The following is a 12,028-nucleotide window of genomic DNA, read 5'->3' as shown; positions in this document are numbered from 1 at the left end:
AATTTTAGTTTTGCGTGAATGTCTATACTTTCTTTACTATTCACGCTAGATAGCCTGATATTATTCCCACTGAATTATTAAAATTGAATTATTGAGTTAGTTTTATGTGAGATTATATTATTTTGTGAGGGTGGTTGGACTGTATTTTCTACATTGTTACACTAACATTCTACAAGAGCACTACATTGCATTTAAATTCTAATATGATACACTAATTCTTCTTTTTAAACTCTCTGGAATTAAACATGACAAGGTTCAAAAGTAATTATTTTTATTTCAACTCTATAAAGTATACAACAGGCACTCAGCAATTACAGCTGCAGGAAAAATACAGAGCAAATCAAAGCAGGTTAAGTTTCTGAAAAAGTTTTTAATCTACATCAAAAGAGTGCAAGTGGTCAATGACCATTTGATGACATTTGTTGCATTCTGACTAACAAATGACTCTTTCATGTAGAACAAATTGTAAGAGGACAATCAAATAACCATAGCTGTAGGAATACAAAAGAACTGACCAGTTGTAAAAACATTATACATTGAAATAAATTTGATAGACGATGCCTAAAGAAATGTCTCTTTACTCAGAAAGCCCAAACCTCTGAGTCATGGTCAAGGTCCCAGAGCTCTGTCTGTTGATGCAGGGGCAGATAAAGAGAAGGGCTAACAACTTTCAAGGTTTTGCTTCCTAGGTCTGTTGAACCTCTGCCTCATAAGTGATTTGCATATACAAGAATTCAGAAAGCATCCCGTTTTGTTGAGCAGTGCACCAGGGTACTTTTCCAACATTGGTTTCATTACAAGGTGTGGTTAGCAGTCACTTCCAATTTTTCTTTTGGGTTGGACCATTGTTAAATGTAGACTATAAAATGAGATATGTTAGAACTTGACTGCACTAATTTTTTTTACTGAATCTGCACGGCTTAGCAAAACAGGAATACCTGTATACAGACTGATAGTATGTCATATATTAATTTGACCTGCACATACATTTATACATTTCACAGAAATGACGCTGTATCTCATTAACAGATACACAGCTCTGGTACATTTAACAGAAATAAGAGAACAACTTCATCATTTCTGTAATTCATCAATATTATATAATAAAGGCTTATAAATCGTTAGCAGAAAGAACTGTAAAACGCAGCAAGCTAAGAAAGGACAACATTTTGAGGTGTGTTTGTCTTTGTCATGCAGCATAACACCAAATTTGTTTTTTAATAAGATGCCATGAATTTAAGGCACTTGCAACAATGCCAGATAGCCAGGTCATGTTCTAAACTATGGGACAGATGAATAACAGTACTGTTGACATAATTTTCAATAATACTGACAATTATGACATTAATTCAAGTCTACTTGGACCTAAAAACATTATTCAATACATAATAAAATGAAATAATAATGCTGTGAAACACTAAAAAAAGTTATATGTACCACAAAATATCACACAAAAATATCTATTTACATAAATATTTGTCTGTGGTCCTATTGTGAAAGAAAACATAGTATGGATAATACACAGATCACCTCTATTTTATGAAATCAATTCTAATATCCTTGTGTTCAATATGGTAGTCAACTTCTTTAAGTTCACCATCAGTTCAGTCATTTAGAAACAAAAGAAGAAAAATTCAATAGTTGAGTTTATGCATCATTTTACATGTGTAATCCACATGTATATTCCATAATTTTAAGAAAAAAATATGACTTGTAAAGAATATAATCAAAATTAATTTGCCTTAAATGCTAAATGGATCTGATTCATGTGTTAATAATAAAGAAGGTAACAAACACAAAAATCGATTACAGCAATTTTTCAGAAATCATTTTCTCTAATATATTTAATCTTTCCCTTGGCAGTTTTCAGTTTTCTGTGAATCAAAGTACGCAGAAAGCCCTATTTCCCATACTCAATGTATTAACAAGAGAGCCAGTTAATAAATCAAACTAGTTGGCACTATTCTAACTTATCCACATGTTCTCTAACGTAAGAAAAGAGAAGGGGCATGATAAATTCAGAAATAAAGTGAGATGCAATTTATGAAACTGACCATGAATTATAGCCCTAGTGTCTTCATTAAGACAATATATAAATCCTTAAAATTCAGTGTGAAAATCAGATGAATGTTTTCTGTTAGCAATTCTTAGAAGATATAGTTCGCCTTTATTCTTTTGGTGATTGCTTTAGACATCCTAATGAAATGCCGTAGGTGAAATGAACAAAGATGTAGTCACAAGTGGGAAAACAACCTACAGTTAACAGTGTGCTGAATGCTACTTCTTCCTTCTCCATAAAACTTATATACATCTTTGTCTTAGACTTGAACCATAGTTCCAAAATTTAGTTACTGACAATTTTGGAGGCTTTTGTGATATTTGAAAAATTGTAGAAACAGATTCACTTTGCTAGTGATAATGTTAATAAATTAAAAATTCTAGCAAGCCTGTAGCATGACTAGACCACACTATCTTTCAACAAAAATTGCTGGACATTGATGATAATATTGAAATTATATATTTTAAAAGCCTAATTAAAAGAAACTTATGAAGAGAATATGTAGCTAGATTTTAGTTAGATATTTTTAATTTTACATTGTTTAATCTGTAGAAATCAGCAGATATCTTGGGAGAATAAATTGATTTTGAGAAATTGATTATAAAGGAGAGAAAATTCCAATAATACACAATAATGGCTTAGGATCAAAGTTTTAATTAAACTTTATTCTAATTACATATAATATGCTTTTAGTAGTTTTATTCTCCAAATGTTTTAAGAGTCTTATGATTTGACAAGATATATTCTAAAGTAGTTTTGAGTATGAAAAATTCCAAAAAATTCATAATATATGTTTTCTTGGCTAGAACATAATGACTTAATCGGACATATTTTTATAGAAATATCTACCTTAGATTTATTTTTTAAAAAAAATCTCCATCAGAAAAAGCAAGCCTATATTTATTATACCAAATTCACACAGAGTTCCAAATCACCTTGGAAGAATATATATCTGTCTAACTAGGTATAATGTTATTTGTCCAGGAAAAACTTTCAGAAGGTTCTGCTACTTATGATAGCTAATAATGGTCAACTGGCCTGCCAACAAAAGACCCAATAATCAAATTAAGAAAATTAATGCTGATTCTTTTCCTCATGTGAAAAAGTTTGATATTTTCAAATCTAGCCTTTTCTTGAGAGCATTAAATTTCAGGTTCATAATATTTCTGTTCCATTTAGCTGACATTTATTTTTAAGAAATCAGTTTCCTGTTTCCCGCCCCCCCCATCCCGTGCGCTCTTGCCTCTTAATTTGTATAAGCTCATTCACATAAAGGTAATCAACACCTGGCCAGGTTCTCATATTTTTTCCTGACTTCCTGACCTCAAGTGAGTGAGGTTCCTATCTGGTAAATCTTAATACCTGTGACTTTGCACTCTCTTACTTTTTCTTTTGGTTCAGGCCTAAGACAAGAAGCTAGTTAGATATGTTTTCAATCTCTCTCAAACTTAGACTATGTTGTATAAGTGATGTCTGACAGGAGTTTAGTTTAATAAATTTAGTGAAAAATGCTTGAGTCTCTGGCTAGACATATAATGATTATATAATTTGTGTTGTCTGTTCAGACATTGACATTACAGATGACAGATATACATAGCACCTATATAGTTTTTTATTTTTTATTTTTTGGATGGGTCTTTATCCCTCCCAACCCTTTTCCACTCCCACCCCAAGGGTTTTTTTTTTTTTTTATAAAAGGGAATATTTTAAGCCTCAGTTTGAGGGTATGTTAGTTAATAAATAAAACCAATTGGCTGCTAGTCATTTCCAGGACCATCTTTAAGCACAATATTTTCTTAAAATATGAAATGATTTTGTGAATTCTTTTTTCCCATTCTGTCATGCCAATTTATCAAAAAGCAACAAACAAGTATCATGCATTTTTTTCCAATCCTCTGAAAACGCATATAGACCTGCTATGAAAGGTCTTAACAGAACCCATAGCAGTTGTGCTTTTATCGTATCAATTTTTAAAATCTGTCAGAAAGAAAAGGTAACATTCAGTCTTGTCATCAGCACTGCTGGGAAATAAAATCATGAAACTTCTAGCACTGGTTTGACATGAACTCTGTGACCCACAGATGTGCGGTCCTCTTTGTATGGTATATACACCGGTGCACAGTAATAGATTCCACAACCTTCACTTGAAGAAAGGGAATAGCCCAGGTTCTGTACCATTGTCATCTATCGTACCCAATATATTATTCTTTCATCTTATTGATAATTCTAGAAAGGTACAGACTTTTCTACTAGGTTGAAGCATTTCCTACAGTCTTTCAAATCATAATCAGAGCAAAGCAAGATCATTGCAACAATAGAAAACATCTCTTTACTGGTGAAAGGCTTTGCTTCAGGACCACCATGTCAACTGCTACTTTAGGTTCAAACGAAAAACATGTAAAGAGCACTATTGTCATCTAAGCAATAAGTCCTAATGCCACTGTAGTTACTGGAGCAGCATCGATCAAAGGCATCATGGTGACCCCGAGCACAAATCTTCTCTCTTTCCCTCAAGTTTGCTGGCAGCTGTGTCTCAGAAAAAGCTGTCTTCAGCAAGGCAGAAGCAGGTAAGAGAAATACATTAGAAGTCTATGTCCCAGCCTGAGTTGTCATCAGGTGGTGGCTCCTCACTGTCCTCAGGGAAACTGTCGAAATTGCTTGTATCTGTGGGTGATGCCACCTGCAACATGAAAGACTGAATAGCAAAAAGCATTGCACTTTTTCAGAAACCCAAGCTAGACTTTAATTTTCCACTACTAAAAGGAATCATTTTTCAAGTTTATTTTAACTGATACATAAAAAGATTAAAATTGTACATGTGTAATATAGTACCATGTAACATTTGATACATGTATACATTGCATTGCATGATGCTTAAATCAGATTAAATGTATTTTCTTTCCTCAAACATTTATCATTTCTTTTTGATGAAAACTCTCACAAATCCTTTCTTCTAGTTTTTTGAAATGTATAGCACATTGTTATTATATCTATAATCACCTATTGTTCAATAGCACACCAGAACTTGTTTTGTTTTGTTTTGTTTGGTGGTACTAGGGTTTGAACTCAGGACCTTGTGCTTACTAGGCAGGTGCTCTACCACTGAGCCACTCCACCAACCCCACATCAGAACTTCTTGTTCCCATCTGACTATAACTTAGCATCTATTGATCAACCTCTCTCATCCCTTCCATCACCTCTACTTTCCCTGGCCTCTGGTAACCCCCATTCTGTTCTCCACTTCTGTGAGATCAGCTTTTTTAGATTCTACATGTGAGATCATGCATTTCTTAGTACTTGTCCTTCTGTTGATTGACTTATTTCACTTAATGATCCCTCCATGTTGTTGCAAATGGCAGCTGTTTTTTTTAATAGCTGAACAGTATTCTATTGTACGTACATGGCACCTTTTCCATCATGCACAATTCCATCAAGAATTTTAAAAAGCATTTTATTCACTCCCTATTCAATGACAATTTTTAAGCATCTACTATGTAATAGGCATTATGCTTTGAATTGGGGGTAACAGCAGTGAGTAAAAATAGAAATGTCTCTTACCTTTGGGATTTTTAACTACAGTAAGTAATAAATTATGTGGTTAAAGCAACCAATCACAAAAATCCATAAAATAATAAACTTTGGCTAGTGCTATGAAAAAAAACCTATATGATGCCATAAGAGAAAGAGTGATCCTATAAAGCCTCTTTGAAAAAGTATTATTTTAACCTATGAATCAATGAGTTCAGGAAAGAAGGCATAGCATACGCAAAGGTCCTAAGAGAAGTCCATGCTTTGAAGGAGCTAAAAGAGGTCAATGTCGGTGCCATATGAGAGGGGAGGGGAACAGAATGAGGTAAGCCTGGAGAAGTAGGCAGAAGCCAGATAATGTAGGGTCTGGCAGGATATATCACAGATTTTGTATGTTCTATGTGTAACAGAATTCATATCTAAACTTGAGCAAAACTTGCAAATTTAGTGGATTAAGTCAAATTTGCAGAGGATCATAAAGTCCATTCAATACTATTGTTGCATAAAAGGTGACCCCTGACAAATTTAGTTTAGGATAATTTAATATTTGTCTTCCCCAGCTCTGACTCTGATCTTGTTTGAAAAACAAAACTTCCTGAAATGTAATAAGGATTTGTAATGAGAGATAAAGAAATGGAATCTTTGTTTTGTTTAATGAATAAACAAATATTTGCACAGAAATTTATCTTAGAAGGGAAAATATTTCTAACTAAAGAGAAAACTTGAGTCAGTCCTAGAGAGAAGGAGATAAATAAAATCCCAGAACCATAAAGCAGCCCTTTGCCCTTAAATTAAAATGCAGCACATTTTATTAAACAGATACAGGTCTGACCAAAAAAAAATCAAACTGCAGTCAATTGAAATGTATTTCAGGTCTATACAGTATGCAAGGTTTATTTTGTGAACTAGCTATGTAGAAACAACAATAAGATAGCCCTAATGTGTTAAGAGAAATTTTTCTTTTAGATCTGGGCAGAAGGATAAAGGAAAAATAAGTTTGAAGTTATGCTGGGGGAGGGTAGGAAGTATTTTTAGTCATTAATAAACCAACACTGGCTACAAAGTCATAGCTGTTGAAATTGATGGGTGCAAATTCATTATGTCTTCTGTCTACCTCTACTTACATTTAACACTTCTCATGACAAAAATGAACTTACTCATCAATAAAGTAAATTTGAATTAAAACGAATAGTTAAAAAAGTAATGTATAATGGGTATGTAGAAACCATCTGCAAATTTGTGTTTCTAAGCTTGGATATTAGAATATGTCATTATTTTAGCATGGTACTTCTATTTCTGGTCGTAGGATAAAAGTTTAAGAATAACAGGTCTTTGCTGATTGACAAACACCAAGAAGTGAGTCACAGGGATTAGAAGTTGGAAAGTTCACTTACGCTTGGTATTATGGGAGGTGTCAAGGTGCCTTTTCTCAAACCTTCCCAATTAAAACCCTCAAACCATCTAGGAAAGAAAAAATAGACAATTAAAGGATATTGTACCTCTGCTAAAATCTTATTACAATATATTGGATATATATGACTGATAGAAATCACTTAGGTTCTTATTAGCTTCTTTCTTAAAGCACATATGTTTAAAAATTTAAAGACCAATATCACACACTATGTTTTTACATAACTTCAGTCATAATGTTGTATGACTTTGTCCCTACACTACCACTGTAATTTAATAAATAAATTTCATAATATGCTTGGCCCAAGACTTTATTTTAAGGAGGTAGAATCAGAGCATGTTATGTTCAGTTTACTGTGAAAACGAGGACCACATAGTGCTATAGTAGTAACACTGGGATGTTTTTGTTTTGTTTTGTCTTTGAAATGTTTCACCACTACCAAATTCTTACACCAAATTCTTAGTGGATCTCACACGTATTCATAGGTATTTCAGTAAATATATTCTTTTGATAAGGATGTGAATTTTCTGGGAGCGTTAAACAAACAGACTAAGAGAGAGAAACTAATTTGGGTTGGTTTAGATTTTAAAAGTCCAGTCCAGAAGATAGCTTCTGATGCTGAAGATGCTGCAATTGCTTAAAGAACTACTTTGCATTGTTTTCCTGTCTACTTCATCTGATGGAGATGGCTCGAAGTACATATTTTCCTTTTAACTATAAAAAATGAGGTATGATACAGTGGAAAACTTTGTTTTCATTGTAATGCTAGAGAACACATTTCTCGAAATTTAAAATACATTCTTTTCTTTTTGTTCCAGAGAGAAAAAGAAATTCTAGCTAGTATGCATTGGGAAAAACTCAATAAGTGAATTTGTGGTTTGGAAAGTCATAGGATAGTCAGATATGTCTAAATAAAGTTGTTTTAACAGGCTAACTTGTCCACACTCTCCCAGAAAAATATCACCCTGGGGAAATTCTCATCAGGTTTTCTGAACTCTGAAATCTAAAGTTACAAGGAAAGCACACTTACTTGTGCTTCTGAATGTCTTTCACTCCGTTTTTCAAATTTCCTAATCTTTCTGATGGATTGTCCCTAAAAATAAAACAAAATTTGGTAAATAATATAATTTTCACAGTATAATCCACATTCAAAAATAATGTGGTTGAGTCAGGCATGGTGGTGTAGGCCTGTGATCTCAGCCCTGGAGAGATGGAGGCTGGAAAATGGCAAGTCAGGCCCAGTCTCAGCTTATAGTGAGACCTTGTCTCAAAAACAAAGAAAGAAACAAAAAATGTGGTTGAAACACTTACCTACATAGTTTTTTAATTAAATTAGCAGCATTTTTGGCAATCTTCTTTGGAAATTCAATCATGTCAATCCCCCTCAGTATGATGTTATAGGTTTTCATAGGATCTGGGCCTGAGAAAGGTGGGCTGCGAGAATGAGAGACGCAATGAGAGATGCCAACTTTACTTAAATAAGACCCTTAAATTGTTATGAACTCCACACATGACATCAGTTCTTATAATGGGACTCATATTAAATGGAATGAAATCTGAATAGCAAAACACCGTACAAACCCCACTAAGCAAATTACCTAGCAAAACCATTAACTGTTGGAGTTTATTTGCTGTTCCCCTTCCTTTTTGTGTGTGCAGGTACACAGCCCCTCTTGCAATCCTTGATCATTACAGCTGTCTGGTTGGTTATACTTGGAATGGAATCTAAGATCATTAACATGAGCTACAAGAACAAAAATATGACCCTTTCTCATCCTCTCTCATCTCGTTGGCACCCTCATTCCTTGGGATCCAGGCTCAGCAGCCTTCTCTGTTTCTCTCAAATACCAAGCACCTTCCAACCGCTGTAGACTATTTCACCTAGAGGTTCTTCCCATGTTTATCTGGATAATTCCTAACTTTATCAAGTCTCAATCTTAAAAAGACATATTCTAATCAACCTAACATAGATGATATCTGTGTCAACCAAAATTATCTAATAGTGTAATTCAATACTTGAATTTAAACTTTAGTCTAAGTTAGAGGTCCTGGTCAAATTTTCTTATAGCACTAATTATGCCACTGATTGTCCTGTATAATTACTTATTTGCTTGTGTGATATTTGTTTTATGCCTTTCTTCCCTTCTATACTAAGATTCTACTAGTAGTCTCCAGTAATAAATATTTGTTGAACTCCTGCTCCTACAGAATAGTGCTCCCACCATCCTTTGCTCCCTGGTCAGCAGTCCCAAGAGATGACCCAACATGAGGCATCTTCATTCCTAGCAAGAATGTAAAACTCAAGCCCTTAGGAGCAAAATCTGTCCCTTTTACTGAGCAAGCTCAAAATATAGAGCAGCACATTTGCTTTTGCTGAGGGCTGTGATGGTATGTGCTTTGGTTTTCTATGACAATAAGTTATTAGCTAGTAATTGTCATTTTAATCACTTTTTAAAACAAATAAATATGCAATTTTTATTTGATATGTAGAATTAAAATTTTTCTTTCCCTTTCTTTGTGATATTGGGAATTGAGTAAGTATTCTACCGAGGCACAATAGCAGTCCTTTGGCTTTTAGTCTGTTTTTCAGGTCTTGTGTTTTTGCCCAGGCTGAGCCAGAACCCTGATCCTCCCATGTCCACTTCCTGATGGTGTGCCACCATGCCCAGCCTTAAAAATGCTTTCTTTGTGTGATGTTGTAATTGAATATGCTCTTTACCCTATTAAGTTGACTTGTCAATTTTGTTCTTTAGTTTAAAAACGAGGAAGAATTAAAACTTGGATTTTTTGTTATTAATTGAATGTGAAACCGTTGATGGTTTTGTTTTTACATTTATGTTTATTCTAGAAAATGAAAATAAATTATTGCCAATGGCTTTGTGATTTTTTTATAAGTGACACATTCTCAGTCTAACAAGCTCATAAAATATATAAAACATAAAATTACTTAGGATAAATTAATTACCTGATGCTCCAAAACACAAATAACCAATATTTGATGAACATAATTTCATGCATTTCTCTATTCAAATAATTTCACTTTAGTTAAGCTGAGGAGTAAAACTAGAAGAAATGTTAAATTTGAAATATATGATTCTCCAACAACAAAATTAACTTCTAGAAGATTCCTCTAAAACAAAGAAAAAAATTTTAGAAACTGAATTTGGAGCTTTCTGTTTTTGAATGAAATATTTCAACTGTAAAAATCATTGAAGGTTATGAATTATGAATAGCTACAGTAATTTCTACTTTCCTCCTCTCAACTTAATTTTTGTGGTTTTGGTATTGATCATTAAATATTATGATACTTTCTGTTCAATAACATAAATTTAAATGATTTAATCTAAGTTCTAATTAATTGAATTTAAAACTCACCATTGTTCTTTTTACTAGTTGTTCCTGAGTGCTTTATTTGTATTCATCCTTCTTTATGACTTGCTCAGATAGTAGTATTTTTGAGGGGTGTGCACACTATGTTTTATTTGCATTTTAAGAATGATTTGTCTCAATATAAGTTACTTGTGTTCTACTCTGCCTGTCCCTCAGAACTACACAGTTCTTGATATGGTATCTTTGACCATTAAAGGTACTGGACTCCTCTCAGTCAACACCATACAGGACGTGCTTTTCTGCCTATAATGTCAGAACAATTGTTCTTCATAAATGAATTTGAACACTTACCCATAAACCTACAGTGGTGTTGGTTATTCTGGGTGTCCCACCATGATCTCAGCAGAGCAGAAGGATGAGGGAGTGAAATCTTTATGTCACAAATTTTCTATTATGTAATTCAATGTATTTTCTGCCCTATCTGTACTATTCTATTCATGCACATGACTGATTTTTTTTATTTCCTGTATTTCTACCTTCTCTTTTTATAATAATTTCTCTATCCTTTTCTCTTTTCCATTATATTTACCAAACCTATATATTATTTATATAGTTATATGGGCTTTTTCTTCTTTTTCAAGTTATTTATGTTCACAATTTTTAAATTTATTTTTAACTGAAACATAAAAATTAAAATTTGTATATAACATTGGGGTACCATGTCATGTTCAATACATGCTTACACTGAGTAAGTTTTAAATTAGGATACATTTAACAATCTCCTCAAATATACATTGTTTCCTTTTTTGTTGTTGTTGGCAGTACTGGGGGTTGAACTCAAGGCCTTACACTTGCTTGGTAAGTGTGCTACCACTTGAACCACATTGCTAGCCCTTTCTTCTTTGGTTATTTTTGAGATAGGGTCTGGTAACCATCATTCAACTTTTATGAGATCAAGTTTTTTAGACTACACATATGAGTGAGATCACATAGTAATTATCATTCTGTACCTGGCTTATTACACTAATAATGATTTCCAGTTCTGTCCATGTTGTTGCAAATGCCAGAATTTCATTCTTTTCTGGCTGAATAATATTCTGTTGTATACATATACCACATTTTGTTTATTTTGTTTATCCATTCATCAGTAGATGGACGCATAGCTTGCTTCTCTTTCTTGGCTATTATGAAGAGTGCTGTAGTGTGCATGGGAATGCAGATGTCTCTTTGACATCTCATTTCCTTTAGCTGTGTACTGATGAGTGGGATTTCTGGATCATATGCTAATTTTAATTTTTAGAGGAAAATCATGACTTTCTGCCTGGAATACCACTTTCCTTCCTGTCTACATCTAAGTTCTATGCTTCTTTCAAGGCCCAGCTTCAGTCTTAAATTTGTCAGAAGCCTCCAGGACAAACCAAGCCTTCCTTTGAACTCAGGTCATAATGACTGTATTTCTCACCATCCTCAGCAAATGTCACTGTGGTGTATTCGTTTTTCTCTCTCCTTTTTTTGGCGGGGGGTGGGACTGGGGTTTGAACTCAGGGCCTTGCACTTGCAAAGTAGGTAGTCTACTGCTTGAGCCACACCTCCAGTCTATTTTGCTCTGGTTATTTTGGAGATAAGGTCCTTGAACTATTTGCCTGGGCTAGCCACAAACCATGATCCTCCTGATCTCAGTCTCCCAAAAGTAGCTGAGA

The 12,028-nt window shown here is 33.7% G+C and overlaps 1 protein-coding gene across 6 annotated transcripts in view; it reads right to left on the bottom strand.

Annotated features, from left to right (window-relative positions):
* Nucleotides 1–254: 254 nt before the first annotated feature.
* The window catches only part of Prkg1 (protein kinase cGMP-dependent 1), a 1,207,619-nt gene continuing 1,195,845 nt past the window's right edge, over nt 255–12,028 (bottom strand). For 3 of the 6 annotated variants that reach the window (XM_074078871.1, XM_074078868.1, XM_074078872.1), the window contains 4 exons: nt 8,310–8,432; nt 8,029–8,091; nt 6,982–7,048; nt 255–4,754 (listed from right to left, as the gene is read on the bottom strand). In XM_074078871.1, the coding sequence (XP_073934972.1) occupies nt 4,641–4,754; nt 6,982–7,048; nt 8,029–8,091; nt 8,310–8,432 (367 nt within the window). In that variant the 3' untranslated portion in view covers nt 255–4,640. The remainder of the gene's footprint in view (nt 4,755–6,981; nt 7,049–8,028; nt 8,092–8,309; nt 8,433–12,028) is intronic. The other 3 variants (XM_074078874.1, XM_074078869.1, XM_074078873.1) reach the window with 1 other exon arrangement.

This window comes from Castor canadensis, chromosome 7 (genome assembly GCF_047511655.1).
Source record: "Castor canadensis chromosome 7, mCasCan1.hap1v2, whole genome shotgun sequence".
Classification (NCBI taxonomy): Eukaryota; Metazoa; Chordata; class Mammalia; order Rodentia; family Castoridae; genus Castor; species Castor canadensis.
This window is presented reverse-complemented; position numbering and strand designations above follow the sequence as displayed.